Raw genomic sequence first — 20,049 nt, 5'->3', positions numbered from 1 at the left:
TTTATAATTGTGATTCAATAACGCAAGAGTGTAAAATCCAACAAGGAAAATTATCCCAGTCATGCCAGTAACCAGGCTGGATAATGCCGTATGTTTTCTAGAATTAATTAAGTTGATCACTTCGGACACCACCTTCAGCAATAGGCCTATAAAATAAAACCTAGTTGGTAAAAAGGGAACTATAAAATATAACAAGAAAATTTCTGAAGAAAAAGACGCAGACTATCAACACGAGTTTTTGTATTTAATTGAATTAAAGTAGTAAAATGTAGTAACATACAAGAAATCCGAAATTGCAATTCATTATAGTTTTTTTTAAGTTTCTGATTTAGGGGGATCTACCGTCTGAGTCATCGATCTTACTTACCTTTCAACAATAATTTTGTTATAGCAGATTAATCATTACTCATTTATAATTGCTTTATAAAACACACATACTTTGAGCTGTAGTTTAAACTGGTTTATTTTTTATATTGGTATTCATATTAAATTGGTATGACGATATCCGCACATGCATAAGCAATCAATTTTTAATTTAAAAACTATAGTAAACCCAGTTATTTTTTATTTTTTTGCTGTTGAAACCGTACATTCAGTATTTGTCCACGTAATGTTTTATCCTCCATTCTGCATTTAATATATTACACCGTCATAATATTATAAATATGTGAAACATATTAAAGAAAATATTTTAATTTACACATTCTAGCTCGCTCTAGTTCTCATTCGAATGTCTTTCACAAATTATTACAGGTTAACATTTGTTTACTAACTTATCGTTTTAGAGTTCGGTTTGGATTAACAAATATAAACAGGATTACATCAAAAAATATGTGAGTGAATGAAGTAGACAAATATTACTAGCTACGAAAAACAAATCGGAGATTTAAACCAATTATTAGAATACCACAGTAGAGTAGAGTCTATTAAATGAGCAAAATAAAAAGATGAAATGAAAAATTAAAAAATATTTCACCTAGGGTTATTGTTATTAAATAACTACCACGAAAAGCAATCATCATGTTGATATACATATGTAATACCTGTTTGAGACTGAAACATGTTTCAAAAACCTGACAGATCGACAGAACAAGTCGGATCTTGCGGGTATATTTCACTGCTACCTTCGATATGAAAATTATTTGGGAAACCTCTGTTAAAACATTAAACCGTTTATAAAAATACCAGATTTCCAGTTTTGATTTAAATATCATCACTTAAAAATCGGCCAAATGCACAGAGGAACCGCAGTTGTTGAAAAGGAAATACTGCCCTGCAATATTTCTGGGCATCTCACAAGCTTTTAATCCGGCATGACATTTGGGTTAATCATCAAAACGAGGAAATTGCTACCACGGAACTATTGTCAACTGCTGGAGTTACATATTTTCGACAGAAAATTTACAGTCTCGCATAGAGGACTATTATCAACTACGATAATGTCTTGGGACCACTTCTGTATCTGCCCTACACTGCTGATATCCTAACAGCAAAGGAAACAGTACCTACAGATGGGCTACAAAAAGATGTAGAAATTAACTACATGCTAGAAATACATCTTAATAACTCCAAATCCAGTAATTAATAAAAAACCTCATTAATTCCTTAATATATATTTCGCTTACCAATGTATCTACAATTTCCTTTTGCGTTACAACAAATAGGATTATTCCATATCACGATGCTTCACTTTTCTTCATCTATTGTTCCTTCTTTAATTGATTCTCAGCTCTATTTATGCTATTAATTTATATTTGCTCTAGTTACAATAATGTATAGTCATCGTACCGGTAATTACCAGCACAATGACAGCTAACATACACAGTCACAGAGTTTAGCGTTTTTGAATAAGTCTCCTCAACCTATTGTTTATCGTTCATTAGGGCCTAATTCAGAATACGAAAGGTCACTAACAGACCGTCTTGATGACTATTAATTAATAAATCACCTTATTCTTCACATATTACTATATAGACCAGAGCTTTACTAATTAATAATTTGATTCTTTCCAGATTATTGAACAACCCGCATCGAAAGCGTTAAGGTTTCGGTATGAATGCGAAGGTCGTTCAGCAGGTTCCATTCCTGGCGTTAGTAGTACGCCAGAAAACAAAACATATCCAGAAATCCAAGTGGAAGGATATCAAGGACCCGCCGTGGTCGTCGTATCATGCGTAATGAAGGACTATCCTTACGCGTAAGTTAAATTTGCTTAATTGTTCTGCTTTAATTAACTTAAATCATATAAACTATCGTTCCAAATTTTCGAAACAATAAGGTAACGAGAAAAGCGACAATAAAACAGATACGTTATGATTTATTACACTCAAATCTTTACACTACTAACATTTAATAAGCTAGTTAAATATATTTAGCACAGATGACAAAAAATAAACATATTTTTAATTACTTGTTACAAAATGTATTAATTTTGTATTAACATTTTAAGTATTTCTAAAGAGATATTAACAACTATGCTTCGAGCTGTGAGTTCGATGGGCTAATTCGACAGGATCCGGAAATTGTTATGGGCATTTTATTATTTACAAAATTTCTTTGTTTTCCAACCTTCTCTACACTTTGATACATATAATGTCCTTTTTGGTTAAAAGTACACATAGCAATATTTTTTATACATATTTTAAAATCTGTTTTTACCAACGAGGGTTTATCTGGACTAGACCTACTGTTTAACGTAGGCTCCGAACCACGGTGCTCGGCATTAAGCCTACACACCTTGTCAGTGACAAACGTAGAGATTATACCAGAAGACGTCCGGTCTTACCCGACCTGATTACTGACGTGAATGGCATGGTTATTACTTATCGGATTTTTTACTGTTGCCTATAAAGCCCCAGCAGGATTCAAACCCGCGACTACTGCAATAGTAGGAGGATCGTTCTGGCACTTTAAACACTGCGTCACCACACTTAGCTTCTTATTTGCTTTATTTTATGTGTTTCAAAACTATTATATGAACCCTTTATGACGTTCGTACACTGAACTGTAAACTAATAGTTTTTGAAACTGTAGACCCATATTTAAAACATAAATAAATTCTATATAAAAGCAGTCACTAAAAACCGCCAATTCTATGGAATTACAACAATTGGTGGTTTATTAATCTTTGTGCTGTTTTCACACAAAAAAACGTGGAGTTTGAAAAACCAAGTTTAGTAAAGTACAACTTCTGAAATGATGTTTAATTGTTGAAACAATCTCTCTACCAAAATATAAAACTCGATAAAAAGGTAATCTCATAATTTTAAGCGAAAAATGAAATATTCATATTTATCAAAACAATCCAATGAGTAGGAAAGTAGATGGAGTGAGCGTTGAAATATACTTTTAAAAAGTTTTATTTCACAATTTAATGACACGTGACTCAATAAGTGTTTAGGTCAATTAAGAAAATATACTATTTATGTATCATCATAGTCTCTTTTAAGAGTGATAAGTCATTCCAACGGTCCTCCAACTTTCTGATGCTTTCTTTTCTAGAACGGTTTGTTATATATATATATATATATATATATATATATATATATATATATATATATATATATATATATATATATATATATATTTATATTAAAGCCTCCTTTTGGCAACTATGGATTTCTCTGGACTGGGCCTAAAGTTTAACGTGGGCTCGGAACCACGGTCCTCAACATTAAGCCTGCTGACTGGCGAGTGACCGACTTTAGAAATCATCCCAGAAGACATCCGGTCTTACCCAGCCTAATTACTGGAGTGACTGGGATGATTTTCCTTGTCAGATTTTACACTCTTGCCTAGGACAATCACAAATATTAAACAATCACAAACGTACATTTACGACCATGCCTCAGCATGATTCGAACCCGCGGCTATCGCAACAGTAGGAGGAGCGTCCCATCGCCTTTACCACTGCACCACCAAGCCGGTACAATTTGTTTTTGATCACTTTGGTCGGTTTTTGCTGTTTGCTGCGGGAAGTGCTGTCCACTCACTTGACAATCTTTTTGACTCGTATGTGTAATAGATCCATATGTTGATGATTTTTGCACATAATCCAAACTTATCATGCCACTGTTAACCTTAACAGATTTTTAGATTAAGAACAATATCTAAGCAACACGTATCCTTTTCTATAATAATAACAAATTTGTTTTGCTAAAATCACTACAACTTTTATTTATTTATTACACTGTTACTATTCTTTGCCGACTAACCTACACTTTGTCTTAACAATTACTTAAATCTTTGTACATATTTAGGGAGATCCATCGGCCCATTTCTTATTATGGTATAATTATGTTTATGTAATACTGCTGTTTTAATATTAAATGTATCTCACTATACTACACTATACAAGATCAAATAGTTTGATTCTTTTGATTCTGTGTCCTGCACTTATGTTATCCAACAATTGTAATACGTCGATATCGACATGAGGATGCAGTCTTCTCATATCTCCTTGCGACACTCTTGATTTCCTGACTGACAGTGGGTATCTGAAAGTTTCGGAGTAAGTAATCAGTCCTGTAGTATTTGAGTACACCCGCAATACTTCTCAAGACCTTATTGAATCTTGAATTGGCCAATTCTTGAATGCTTGTTGTTAAATCCAAATCCGTGTGTATAGTTATGGTATTAGGTTTGCTTCTCTCTATAATGAAAATTAGTGATCGGCCCATGGTATTTGATAATAGAACTGGGCAGGATATTAACTGTAAGTATTAACTAGACAGATCTAAATCAAAGTTTCAAACTAGAATCGCGGCTAGAGCAACCCCCTACATCTCTGTAAATGACTGTTGACTGACCCACATTCTACTACTGAAATATCGCCTTCATTGTTCTCCAATTTTCTAGGAACACTAGACATGGATGCCCACATATAATAGAAAAATGATTAATTACACTTCATTGCTTTATTGACAACTTTCTCAATACTGAAACAATATTATTTTGATGTATACCATATATCGCTAACTTAATAGTAATTATTCATTTATTTTGATTAGTATTAACAATTGCAAATCCATCATCATTAAAACATCTTTTTTTGCTGATTAATTGTTGTCTTTGACGGACCGAAGTATGCTTTAGATTCAAGGTTAATATTATTAAGTTTAGATAAATTTAACCTTAGGAACTCAAGGTTTTGTTTTAGATATCGGGATATTTACAAAGAAAATAATTAGAAATCAGAAATCTGTGTTTATGAATTAGTTTTGTTATAAAGAGATTATGGTGATTCGAATTAATAGTTTTTAGTAATCCAAGGTTGGTTTTGATCTTGCTATTTTCAATATTACGTATGTTTAAACGATTATCAAACGAGATTACTTTCATTACTATAAATATATTATGTATTAAACGGAAGTGATAAAATTCCTATTCCATTTTTTTTTAACGATCCTCGAATGAGAAAAAAAGAGGATGGACGACTACTAACTAACGATACGTGATTTCCAGTAAGTTTTGGTAAACTACTTAAATTTCGATATAAAATACTATATGTAATATATGTACAGTGGACAAAGCTGTCATTTTAATAGATGCAATTCAAAATGTTTCTACATTTTCTAAAATACATATTTCCAAAAAATACTTCGTGATATTTGTATAGCAACTCTTTAAATTTTTAAAGTACGATTTTGATGACGTGATGATATTACGGATTGCTGCATTAATGCTGCTCAAATATAGAACAACTAAGTATGGTGCACCAGTATGCTATAATAGTACATCTGTAGGGGAAATTCATGGTAAGATGTAACCCGTTGTTTTCTTAAGTAACATATTATCACAATATTTGTAAAAAAGAAAAGGAAAAATTATTCTCCTAGCAAATAAAAATATTTCACTATTCTGTCAGTGATTACACAAAATATTCCAGAACCCGTACAAGAAAGCCACGTTGATAGTCTACCAAAGGACTAATAACTTTATATATTATTTAATATTATTTATTTTATTTAACAGTATTGGATACATTTTCTATATCAAACAAAAGAATGGTATTGTATTATGGATCTTAATATAGTGGATATAGAATTCCCCATGGAAGTATTGAACGTTATATTGACATGATATACAAACGACAACTTCGCAGGAGCATCGAAAGAATTCATTCTGTTGAAACAGAACCAATAAAATGAATTAGTGATTTAGGCCTGTGTTGTACTAACCTTGTGCTAACTGTTTCGTAATTATATACTTGCTTTACTCATGTTTTGTATCCATATGATTGTATTGGTAATGGTTTTAGATATTTACTTGTTTGTAAGTGATACGAATAAATAAATGAACCACGTCAATTTTAACTTGTTTGCTTACAAACAAACGCAAACATCCATCGGAGTGTAGAACTCCTAAATAATCTCAACAAAGACAAGGTCTATAAGAATAGCCCTGTCTATCCTACCACCCTCCCAGCTTTTTTTTTAATTATTCAATAGGCCATGAAAAAAACAACTTATCGGGTGATCACTGAGCAGTGACTTTTTTAAATAGTAAAAGTAACAGAGGGGAAAGTGCAATCTGTAATAATTGAGAAACTTAATAAAGTTTTAGTAAATAAACACGGGTCCAATTCGAAAACCAACAGTTGAAGTGAATTCTTAGCGAGATTTTAGAATCGCTCTAGACATTACACCACCACGCCACTTTTGCCACAGCGGTTTTGTAATATGTGGTCAAGCGTTGTCATGCTGAAGGATAACGTTGTTATGTTTCTGCTCGTATTTCGGTGGTTTTTCACGCAGTGTTAGGTTTAAATGCATCAATTGTAGTCAACAGCGATGCCCATTGATGGCCCAATTAGGTGTTAGCAGTTCATAGTTTACCACACCAAGCCGGTCCCACCGAATACAGATCATTATCTTGGAGCCATAAATGTTTTTAAAACGTCGAAACCAGTATTAACGTGTTAATATCGATGCAGTATGGTTACCATAAGCTTTGCACACTATCCAATGATCTTGTTCTGAAGTAAAAAATAAAATATTCCGCAAATGCAATTTGTTCGGTACCAATTCAGACATTTTCAACGCACTGAAAAAATGTTTCGTTCATACTTCGACGAAATGATACATACTGAAAAGTGAAGTCTGTTGGCGAGGTTTCAACATGAAGTTGGTTACAAATGTACCTCATGTGATTTAATGCACAGTAACACCGTCTGTAAATTGTCTGTAAAAATGTAATAAATTATTTAAAATAACATTAATTTATAGATCTTATAAATTAAAAAATTGCAGTCCTATTATTTATAGAATATAAAAAAATAAAGTAATATATTTTTAATATATTATATGAAATAAAAAATGTAATCATGGGTTTTTTTTTTTGACGTTTTACGTCATCTTACAAAACAGTGCGTTAAAATTGGCTTATTTGCCAAAAATTCAGCTCTACTTATTTAAAAATAGCATAATCTATAAAAGACCTTCAAGGCTTATATTAATATATATTCAGTTTCTATCAAATACGGTACAATAACAAGAGTATTCCAACAATTAACCTGTCAAAAATATCTTCAGGTTAAATTTATATTTGAACATCAATAACCTTATCGTATCGTTGTACAAATTTAAGCAAGTTATCCTTGAAGTAGTGAATCATCCAACCGTTTTAGGCAAATAATAATTAGTAATAATTAGAAAAAAAACGATAATTTACAAGCTAGGAATTATCTGAATAACAACCAGTAATTCAATAGGAATGATCAGCGTGATTAAAAGCTTAAAATACAAGTTCATTGATTGGTTAAGATGTTATTTACTGGTGGCGGAAGAAGGTCGCTCTTCAGAATTTGTTTGGTATTGTGATAATTTTTTTATCCTCAATATCTTTAAAAAATATATAAGGAAATATGATATTATTTCATACCAAGAGTATTACTGACTTCTACACACAGTGTAGCATAATTTTCGTCGGCAGTGCATGTTCCACACGCGTGCTACGACCATGAGTGAACGTCAAGTGCCACCGCCGTAGCGCAACGTATTGTCATTCTTTTTTAGTGTGGGAATGCGTTAACAAGACAGACATTTTTCTGCGTTTGCGAAATCAGTTCAACAGTGAGTGTCTGAGTAGAGTTGCCGTGTTTACATGCGCCAAAGCATTCAAGGATGGCCACGAAACCGTCGAGAATGAGCCGCATAATCGACCGCGAACCACCATCACACCAGACGACATTCGGATGAATGTTCCAAACATTTCAGCTGATCGGTACTGGTAGTGCAGAGTCTATCATCCACGAACACCTTCAATATCCAAATAATAATAAAAGTTTGTCGCCGCTTACTGACATCACGTCACGAGGCGGAGGGGGGCAGTTTTTCAGCGCGAATCTTCACTACAGACGAGATATCGACACTTTCGAAAGCAAGATGTCGTCTAAAGAGTGGAGGAAGAGGGAGGAAGGGGCGCCAGTCAAAGCGAAGACAACCAGGTCCGCGGGTAAGGTTCTGTGTACGGTGTTCTTGGACCCGCGGGACGCGCTGTACGTCGATTGCCTGCGCACCCAACGTACCATTAATGCTGCATACTACTCTAAACTTCTGATAACACACGTGAAACCCGATTATCGCTCGGACGATAGGAGCCGTCCAGCACGAAGTGCTATTCTTCTCCAGAATAACGCGCACCCTCATACCGCACGTCTCACTCTCGATACGATATCGGAATTAGGGTGGTATTGGGACACCCCCTACAGTCCGGATTTATCACCCTGCGACTACCACATGTTTGGACCAATGAAAGAAGCCGTCGGAGGTGAAGATTCAACGCCGACGACGAGGTAGAGGAGTTCGTGCGCACATGGCTGTCCGAGTTGCCCAAAGAATTCTTCGATACCGGCATCAAAAAACTTCCGGAAAGATAGACAAAATGCGTAACTGGTGAGGGCAAATACCTAAAAAAAAACTGTAAATTTTTTAGTAAATAAACGCGTCAAAGTATTTGTCTCGGTTATATTTGCACCACCCTCGTATATACATATCTGAACATATTTTAGCACTATCGAGTCAAATTTGTTAATTATATTGGTTGTTTGCCAATAAATCGTTATGATAATATGGCTACCTCTTACCGTATTGCTCCTTCGAGACTTTTTTTTATCACATTGAACTAAGATAATTCCCCTAATTTAGCTCTGTTAATATTTCAGTTATAACTCTAGCCTAAACTCAAAAGGCCACTTCAAGGATATCTTTCTGAGGCGATTAAAACAATTAAAAACAAATTAAAGAAGCCAGTAAGAGCTACTATATATCAGACATTATATTTAAGAAAAATTACTTTGCAATCTTAAGGGTCCGACTCTTTAAATAAATTAGCAGATATCTTGATAAGGTCCAGATGTTCGCGTAATTTGAGTTTTTTGCTTTTGGTTATAAATACATATTTAACGAGAAAAAAATTAATCTGTTTCTGTCATCTATTTACGTTATTCTAAAAATAGAACTGGGAAATGATTTTAAAGAAAAATTCCCTTCCGAAATAATAATTCTTTCTTTTATGCAAATATGGCCTTTTTAGCGAGCTTACTCTTCAGTTTCCATTTCTTTCATATTAGTAACGTTAACTACAGTTATAGTCGTTGATGATTTACCGTAAACTTTCTCAACATTTTGAATAATTTTATATGAAATCCCATTTTCAAATTTTGAGACAAAATGGCCCCATACATTGTAAATTCCAAAAAGGCAGTATTTGACAGTATGTACATTTGTGTACACCAAATATGAATTTTTAATTTAGGCGAATTAACTAACGAACATTACTGCCGAAAATAAAATAAAATTCCTTAAATAATCAGAAAAGAAAAACCTAACGTTAACAAAGGTGAGAACAGACTGGGAAGCATTTGCTCTTCGTGCATGAACAATTGCACAATCGAATTCAACTAAATGTACTCCTTAAGACAGGCGAACAATAAAATTTTGAAGCAAAAAAAATCCTGGAATAATACACCAGAAATTAAAAATATAACTAAAAGAATTAATTCTCCGATATAAGGAGAAACGAAAGTTACGAACAAAGGTAGCAACACAATAGTATACCTGAAAATAAAAATATGGGTTAACCAATGGGTTGAAAAATATCTTCGAAATCTAAGAGATTGCAAGGAAACAGATTATTCGTTCTGGAAAGCCACCAAATACCTAAAAATCATGTCTTCACAGTCCATCCTAAAAAAACCTATGTGGAAATTGGGCACGCAACAACCAACAAAAAGCGGAAGCATTTGCTGGCCATCTAGAAAAATTTTCAAACCAAATGAAACCAAACCAAAATGTTTAAAGTCAAACAAGAGAAAGGCCACTACTATTGGGGCCAATTCTTTACCACTAAACACGATGTATCTTGGACCACTCCGTATATCCACACCATATCATATCATAACCACACCATATCATGGACCAGAGCACAAATGGAAAATATGGAGATGGCTATATTTGCTGAGATTCTTGCTATCTGAGACAATAGCGAAGAAGTCATTCGAAAATTACAACAGGCGAGTGACCAAAAATGTTTCGCGAAAACTAATATTAATACAACACAAGTTTTCCAGAACAAAATCCTGAGAAGTATCGTAGGTACACCCACTACAGGACTGATTACCTACATCAAAACCTTCAGATATATATCGACTGTCACTCAGGAAATTAAGAGAATCTTAAGGTAACATGAGGAGAGGCTGCATTGTTATGTCAACATCGAAGTGTTACAACTCTTAGATAACACCAGAACAGGACGCTAACTCAAAAGCATCAAACCATTTGATCTTGTGTTGTGTAGCGTAGCGAGGTAGATATATATGCAAGTGCAAACTGGACGAAAAATGTTCAACATTTTTATATAGACAGATTTAGCAAGCAGTCTCTATAGAATTATGTATTAGAGTGTGTATAATTCTACAGAAAGAATATATAGGTTAATTAAATAATTAGTTAATCAAACTAGAGAAGATCAGTATTGCGTAAATTAAAATGACTTGTTTATCACTTCATCTTTTATCCAAGAAAAGTTTTTTAAATTGTGTCTGAATTAATTTTATATGCATTATTTATCAGTCTAAATTGATTTCTTTGAAATGCAAATTCTAAAAAACCAAATCTTCCTCCAAACACGACATTTCCTAATATTGAGCGAAGAATAATTGATACATAAATTCAACGAACATGCAAAAATATTACATGCTCATTCTTAGAAAATTGATTCGGACAGTTATAAATTGCTGTATACGGGACATGTTTTCGGCATCTTGTTATCGGGGCATATTTCGAAAGAGTCTGAGAAACAACAGGTTAAATATGTTGAGTTAAAATCGTTGCGAATCGTTTACAATGGCAATGCCATCGAAAGTTGACTTTCGTATTGAACCTTGATATTCGTACAAGTTACGAACATTCTTCAATGCTACGACACTTTCGACTATTTGACATTGTTGTTTTTTATTGTTTAACATCATACTTGAACTATTGTAGATTAGTCAGATTTCAATAATTATTAAAGATGTATATGAGGCCAGTCACATAGGATCAATAAATATTATAAATACTGCTATTTTGTTTGAATACAGAACATTGAAATTTTGTTTGGATTAATTATTGATTTCTTTCTAAAACTATAACATGATCATAATAACATGTTATGTGATATATTTCGATAAAATACAGTTGGTACATCGAATCGTAATGGCGATTCTTCATACGTGCTCTTCGTGCATGGTTATGATTTTACATACACTTCCTCAAAGTTGCCACAATATCCCTATTCTTCTCTCTTTTTCTCTCTAGACAGCGTGAGTTAATTTATAAAATCAACGCAACCGTTTAGAAGGAGTTCATATACATGGACAGAAGAACCATATACAAATTAAGTATACAAATATATTTTTATATACATTTATTATATAAACTGGCCGTTGGGCACTAGGTAATCGCATTATTGTGAAAAAAGATCATCGTATACTGTAGACAATTCTGCACGCCACCCGTAACAAAATATTCTTAATCCACGGTAAAAATTTATTGTAAAAATATGTAGGTTTATTATTACATTATCCAAGATATTCATAATTATCAAAAGGATCAAGATCGGAGTATATTAATCAGCTACTCGTTCTCTATTCTAACATTATAATGCGCGTTAAACTTTCATTTATGGACTTTTTGTACTGTTTTATCAACTATGTGGTAGCCGCCGTAGACTGAAGTGTTTGATCTTGGTGTGTACACTTTTGCTCTGTAGCTGGACGGAAGAAGGAATCTAGGGCATTCGGGGGCATATATTAGAAGATATGTCAAAAAGACAGGAAATTGTTGAAAGGACGGCGGTTTAGTTACATACATTGATGGTAGTATTGTAACGCATTACAGCAGCAGTGAAAAACTTCTAGCTATACTCGCTGGTCAAACTTATTATTGTTTTACTATTATTAAAAAAAATATTTCATGTTTTCCCAAAATAGCTTTTGAAAGGCAGTATAAGCCTTGTAGTTTCCACATGGTCTACTGATTATTCACTAAATTGCCCAAAGGACTTTACAGACTAAATATATACTATACCCTACTTATCTTATTTGAATCTATATAGAGTATGTAGTTTCATGTTTTTAAAACGAATTAATTCATATATTATAAATTCGGATTAACACTAATCAACTTTCGATATTATCGGTAGTAAAATTCTAGGTGGTATATATAGCAAGTGAAATCTTCTTTATTACCTTCTTTCTTATTTTTCACGACTTGGGATTCATTATTATTTTTGCTACTTTTCAAATTCTAGTAAAATAATTCATTCAAAATGGTGTGTAAAATATAATAATATTGGCTTGAATAGATTTTTTAAGTAATTTGAGAAAATGCCAGCCTTCTCTTTATAGCTTCCAACCATTATCATTATTTTTAGTAGGTGGGTTATGCTGTTGAGGCGCTTTGAGCTTTCTTGTTATTTTGCTTAACGAATAATCTGTAACCTCAATTGGCATCAGGTTTTCCAAGTATTCTTGAATTCGTTGTTCCAGGTTCCAAGTTCTTGCTGCCAATTCTTTCGTAGTTTCATTTTTTCTGCTATTTTTTCCTGAACTACAAATGATATGACAAATATATGTATATATGCATATATGTTTTTCATGTAGATGCTTCACTGTTATGAGTCGCGTATCATACTGCCTCCTGTATATTTTTATAATGTTTATTGTTGCTGTTTCAATATCAATTTCTATTTTTAATAGTAAATTGAAGGAGATTACAGGTAGTTTTATTATTACACAGAAAAGATGGTTTGCATTTGATGATAATTTTTGAAAAAACTGTTCTATCCGATGCCAATTTGTATTTATATTTTTTGTAACACAAAAGTCTGTGGTATATGTAGTATAAGTTTGTTTATATAAAACGAACTTAAACACATGAATAAATTAATTTGAGATACATACATTTCCGCTTAATAACTCCCGCTTAATGAAGTGGATCAAAACAAATTCGGCGAATTCGATAATCAAAATAAGTTCTAGGTAAAAAATATAATAAATAAATACCCGTCGGCTCAGAAACTAGCGAGTTAACCTATAAGTAACGAAAAATACAAAATCATATATTTCGTAACAATCAACCGGAAATTACCGTGGTTTTGTAACCCTAATTTGGTTTTCAAAATCATGGAAAAAGGAGTTTAGTGCATTGGTTCAGGAGTAACATTATATTTATCGGAGTTATTCACCAGCGTTCAAACTTTGTCAATTCACTGTCTAATATCCTAACTTATAGGAGTATTCAGGATGATTGCAGCACTTACAAATCAACATCGCAATTCGCCTTTCTGATAAGATTCTTCTTTTTCAATCAATCGAAACACTGTATTTAAACTCACAACCACCTTCCACATTCAATAAAACACGAAATCACTGCAACGCAACCTTTTCACCAAAACAATCCAAAATCGTCTTTGGGTTTGGATTATTTTTTGTTTTATAAAAACGTATTTTATGAAAACGTGTAATATTTCTAATTTCTTGTCTTACTTAATTTCCCAAAGTCTGGTTATGTATAACTCAGTCGACATTCTGAATGACGGATACAACTATGTGTCTTAAACATAGACGAGAGAAGATCATTTGAAGAAAAGAAGTGTAATAATATCTAGCAATAAAGCTACAGAAGGTAGAGTGATATGAAACGAATGAAGTAGTCGGGCTTTACATAAAATAGTTAATATTAGTTTCATAAGTTTCATTCAACATTTTAGTGCTTTAAAAATACATTAGTATACAAAAGCAGTATTCTGAGATATATTAGATATAATTAAAAAAACATATTCAAAACAAAAATCACTTTTTAATACTTTAGTCTTTCTAGTCTTAATAATAACATATTATATATTTTCTGATAACTAAACAATTAACAATGAACATAAATATATTTTAATGATTTTACACTAGTACATTAATTACCACCATACTACTACTAAAAATTTAGTTACCTAATTAAGATCACATTAATCGATATTCCATAAAAGTATTTATTAAATAACGAATCGAGGAAATGTAACAAGAAATTTGGATCTTTCAGATCATTAAATAGTTTAATTTTTTAGTTATTATGAGAAAATATAATTTTCTTGATACAATTGGTTTAATTTTAAAATTGTTCTTAAAATTTAGTTTTTTTTTTATATTGAAACTTATTAATTTAATTTATTAACAAATGACCTGTGAAAAAGTATCTGAAAATATAATAAACACTACAGGTTTGATGGTTGTTTGATGTCAGACTTGATACTCTTGCCTATAGAGAGAAAATCATAAATATCTATGCATTAAATCTTCTTGATGGTGAAACGAGCTACCAACAATTTTGTTACAACTATTGTTATAATATTGGTGTTGATACAGCTAGAATGTAAACAACGGTTATGTAACTGTGGTAATTAATATTGATAATAAGGGGGTTCACATTACAACAGAGGTAGAACAACCGGCGGCTAATAAAAGAAATCAGAAAACATTGGTTTAAATATGTTCGATTAAATTGGTTTGAAAACAATGAACAATAACTATAAATGTTTATACGCTTTACAGTATTTTAATGGGTTAATAAAGATGCTTCATGGCGCTATTCAATTCGCAATTCTACTTAGTATTCCATCGATAACATGAAAGTTTTATTCATTTTCTTGGAAACAACTGTGTACCGAGAATTTCACATTTATTCGCGTTTTATCGTTTATTTTTCACAAGAGTTAAGGTATTCTAGACTAACGTATACAGTCACAATGTACAAGTCTATAAAAATTACTTCGAATATATAAAGCTGGTCTAATGTTTCCGCCAAATAAAATTCCTACGTCCAAATTGATATAACAAATATTATTCCATTGTCACAAAGATGATCAGTTGTTCAGTTCAACTGTTTCTAAAAACTGACACATTATTTGAAGTTAAAAAATAACAAATTTTGCCAAAATTGCCGAAAGTTATTGGAGTAATTATTTGATTATTTTTTGAAAATAAGAAACTATTGATATTCCAAGCTACAGTCATTATCAGAAACAATAAACAGGATTATACATGTGTCAGCCTCTATGCATATTCCAAAAAATATATATAACAAGTTTCATTCAAGTTTACATATTCAAGTTCTCGCATGGATTCTGATGATTATTTTTTTCAATTAAAAAGGCATTTATCGACAAAAATTGATACAATATGTATTAATCAAAATATTTTGTTCGAAGTTTCAAGAAGTTTGTTCCATCTTTCCGATAACATGGCGATACCGTGTCGATAGAAATATGTTAACATTTCAAAGCTGTACACCAGCTCATACTGAATTAGTCTGAACAAATAATAATCAGAAGGCGCTAAGTCTGATGACTACGCTAGCTACAGTAGTACTTCCCATTATAGCTGCAACAGGGTATCATTTAAAACTATCGCAAAATATGACCGAGCGATGTCATACGGGAGCAGATGATTTCGTATTTACTACTCGCCATTGCCGGTCTTTCTGCAATAATGCATGGCATAAGTTGTCCAATCGACGATTTACAGTAACAGTTTCATTAGGTTTTAGCATATTAGATATAGTTCTAGCTTGCTGATCCGTTACGACGTCATTATGAATAGCTTTCCTTTCCCTCCTTTTAAATAGTTAATTTTTAGTAATCGATAAACTGTCTGAAAACTTGTTGTTTAAGTTTGAGGTAGATTTTCGTTCAATAAGCTTTCCAATTTATTGTCTTCGAACATATTTCCTTCTGCAGAACGTTCATAGACATTATAATCATCACCTTTATAGAGCTACATCATTATAGATTTCTAAAAGTATTTAGTGCTTTGAGAACATCTTTTTAAAATCAAACAACAAACGTGTTGATGTCGAAACTGTAATTTTGGGAATAGCTCAATAATTCTAAATTTAAAACTGTTATTTTAGGTAAAGAAATATAAAACCCAGCATTTCTGTATGAATTTTTAATTTTATATCTTGCTTATGATGAGGTATTGTGACACAGTCATCTTTGTGACTATTAAAATTAAGACTACTTTTACCATAGGTTAGAAGATTATATCCAGGATCCTACTTTAATTATGTTCTCGAGATGGTATATTGTTCTTTTCATTATATTTCGCAATGCAAATATATTCGAGAATTAACATATTTTAAATGAATATAGTGATATTAGTGTACTTCCTAATATCATATTTTTCACTAATATTCTTTTTTATAGAACTTTGTTTTGAAAACAAAATTAAGTGTAAAACAACAAACAACGCATATATTTTCAAACGTTTCTTTTTTTGTCATGACGCATATGTTGGAATAAGTTGTAATCAGAAGGCGCAATGTCTGGAAAATACGGTGGATGGGGTAGCACTTTCCATTTTAATCTCTAAAAATTTGTTTTCACCGGTTTTGCAATATGTAGTCGAGCGTTGTCACGCTTAAGAATACATTGTTCTGTCTTTGCTCGTATTCCAAGTGTTTTTCTCGCAGTGCTCGGCTCAGATGCATCAATTGTAGTCGATAGCGATACCCATTGATAGCTTCATGCGATTTACTTGGTACAAAATCAGACATTTTCAACGTACTGAAAACATGACATATACTGAAAAGTGAGACTTCAACATAAATTATGCGATTTAATATACAGTAACGCCATCTGTTATAAATACTTTAAAATGTGTTTATAAGCCTGACATATGTCTATCATTTGGAGTAAATACTGACTCTGTCTTCGAAAATATATGAGATTCTTTCTCTTTATATCGACTGTAATTTAGTTTTTTTTAACAAGCAAGTTTAATGTCAATATTAAGAGTTAATCTCGTGTTCAGAATCACATGTTGAAACTAGAAAATGTATGTTTTAACACTGATGACTGTCTAGTTGTAATGCGTGACTAATGAAACACATCTTCACTAAATCATAACTATCTGTTTTCATCACTGGTATATTTGTGGTGTGGTTTATATTCCGGTCTTTTATTTTATTAATTATATGATACTGATATATATCTAACAAATCATTGAATTTTTTTCAGGGTCCATCCTCATAATTTGGTTGGACGAGAAGGCTGTAAGAAGGGCGTCTGCACGCTACAAATTCCCGAAGATACGATGCGGGTCCAATTCTCGAACTTAGGCATTCAATGCGTAAAGAAACGAGATATTGAAGCCTCGTTACGACAGAGAGAAGAAATTAGAGTTGATCCATTTAGGCGTAAGTAGGAATGGATTCAATTTGTTTTATACAAAGATGTTCAAGAAAGACAATTTTAATGATTTTTAAATACATTACAATTTATCATTCATCGTCACCTGAACTTCAATTCCTGGAAACCATCCCTGAAGTAACAATAAAAAGGTTTAAACGAAATAGATCATATTTATTAGATGACTAATAAAGAATCCCAAAAATATTGATTAATAATAATAATATACTATAGAGAAATTATTAAAATATATTACTTTAAAATTCAAAATGGGAGTACGTACTAAGATGTTACCAAAATTTCAATATTCTGCATATTAAGTTAACACCAATCAGAAGCGTTACGAAACATTGACGTCACTTACCGTTTCCTAACCATAATTTCCGCTTGAGATGCGTTTGAATTTTTCACTGCATTTTGATTTTATTTGGATTATTCTTGTTATATTTCACAGTTAAAAAATTGGTTTTGTGCTGTGAAAGAAAAGATAAACGAAAAAATCGAACTTGTATTTATCAAGACGAATAACCTGGAATCGATTCGTCGATGGTGAATGTAACTGAAAAAAAAAACAATTACAAAAACAATGCTAGAATTTTTATAGAATTAAAATGAAGGGGTATTTCAGACACACTAACTATGAAATGTCGTATACGTTGAAGAACACTAAGTAAAAATACTATAATATACTAAAGACTTGACAAGAAGATGAAATCAAGTACCTTATACCTAAGACAAATCAAAATTGTATCGGTGGCAAACAGGCAAAATATTCTACATAATTGCTAGTAACGACAACATAAAGAAAAGTTTAAATTATATACATTCGATGATGGATGTTTCATTTTCTTAAACTTTTAGCAGCTCTATGGAACAAAAAGTGTATCCAGTATTGTATCAAATTACTGTGTAATATTTGCATAAATAAAATATATATATATTGTGTAATTTTGAAGTTTATTTTAATAAGAGCCTTACATAATTTACATAAGCACATAAAACTGCAATACTTCAAATACTTTCAATAACCAGTATTTAGACATGTTTTAACAGTTTAGATCTCCCATAAATTCTTCCACCAGATCTCTGTTTAGTTTCTGTTCATACATCGTCTGTGCATAAGTATTTTCAAAATGTTTGTTTCCCATAATGCAGACATACCAGGCTGTAAAAACTTGATAAAATCACATTGTTCAATCAAATATGTATCACTCACCCTTAATCTGGTGAAGTATAGGTCATCGAACTATATGTAATCTAACCATGATTGGGCGTGATTGACATTTGCTTGAATTGGCTTGAATTTAATTAATATTTTCAGTTTATATGGTCGTTTAGTAATGAACAGCAGTGAATGTTCAGTCAGTTCAGTTATAACATTCCATTAAAACTATTATTTACCTCTAACAAGTCAATTGAAAAGTCCCCGGTCTGACACATAGATGACCGTTATTGACTAGAATTAAATTCATATGTTCTTTAGTTAGCCCCAACCCTCAAAATATGCGTGTATAAATAGTTAAGTATCATTAGTTTGTGAATTATAGCATTTTGAGTGAAGCAACTTTTGTTATTGTGGATAAAATGGATAAAAAGATAAAAAGAAAACAAAAACTTGGCTCGATGCCGAGTTTCCGGACACTGCCCCTGGAAAATCAACCATCAAGGATTGGTATACTAAGTTTAGACGTGGTGAAATGAGCAGAGAAGACAGTGAAAGCAGTGTACGCCCAAAGGGGTTGTTACCGACGAAAACATTTTAAAAATCCACAAAATGATTTTTAATGACCGTAAATTGAAATTGAATGAAATAGCAGACACTCTAAAGATATCAACTGAACGTGTATCATTCAAGAATATTTGGGTATGAGGAAGCTCTCTGCAAAGTGGGTGCCGCATGAGCTCACTTTTGACCAAAAACAACGACAGTTTGATGCTTCGGAGAAGTGTCTGAAGATGATCAATCGTAATAAACTCGAATTTTTGCGTCGATATGTGACAATGGATGAAACATGGCTCCATCATTTCACTCCGAAGTCCAATCGACATTCATCCGAGTAGACTGCACACGATGAACCCGCTCCAAAGCGTGGGAAAACGCAACAGTCGGCTGGCAAGGTTATGGCGTCTGTATTTTAGGATGCGCATGGAATAATTTTCATTGACTACCTTGAAAAAGGAAGGACCATCAACAGCGACTATTACATAGCGTTATTGGACCGTTTGAGGAACGCAATCGCCGGTAAACGACCGCATTTGAAGAAAAAGAAAGTGCTGCTTCACCAAGACCCTGCACCGTGCCACAAGTTAGTGAAAATGATGGCTTTT

The 20,049-nt window shown here is 32.4% G+C and overlaps 1 protein-coding gene across 3 annotated transcripts in view; it reads left to right on the top strand.

Moving 5' to 3' along the window:
* Window positions 1-20,049, top strand: part of Dl (dorsal) — a 74,378-nt gene that overhangs the window by 43,309 nt on the left and 11,020 nt on the right. For all 3 annotated transcript variants that reach the window (XM_076394836.1, XM_076394835.1, XM_076394834.1), the window contains 2 exons: window positions 2,013-2,197; window positions 17,551-17,729. In XM_076394836.1, the coding sequence (XP_076250951.1) occupies window positions 2,013-2,197; window positions 17,551-17,729 (364 nt within the window). The remainder of the gene's footprint in view (window positions 1-2,012; window positions 2,198-17,550; window positions 17,730-20,049) is intronic.

Source organism: Rhynchophorus ferrugineus, unplaced genomic scaffold (genome assembly GCF_030347505.1).
Source record: "Rhynchophorus ferrugineus isolate W39M unplaced genomic scaffold, kcgeb_rfMv2 rfM2, whole genome shotgun sequence".
Lineage (NCBI taxonomy): Eukaryota > Metazoa > Arthropoda > Insecta > Coleoptera > Curculionidae > Rhynchophorus > Rhynchophorus ferrugineus.
Note: the sequence above shows the minus strand (reverse complement) of the source record. Positions and strands in the feature narration are given on the sequence as shown.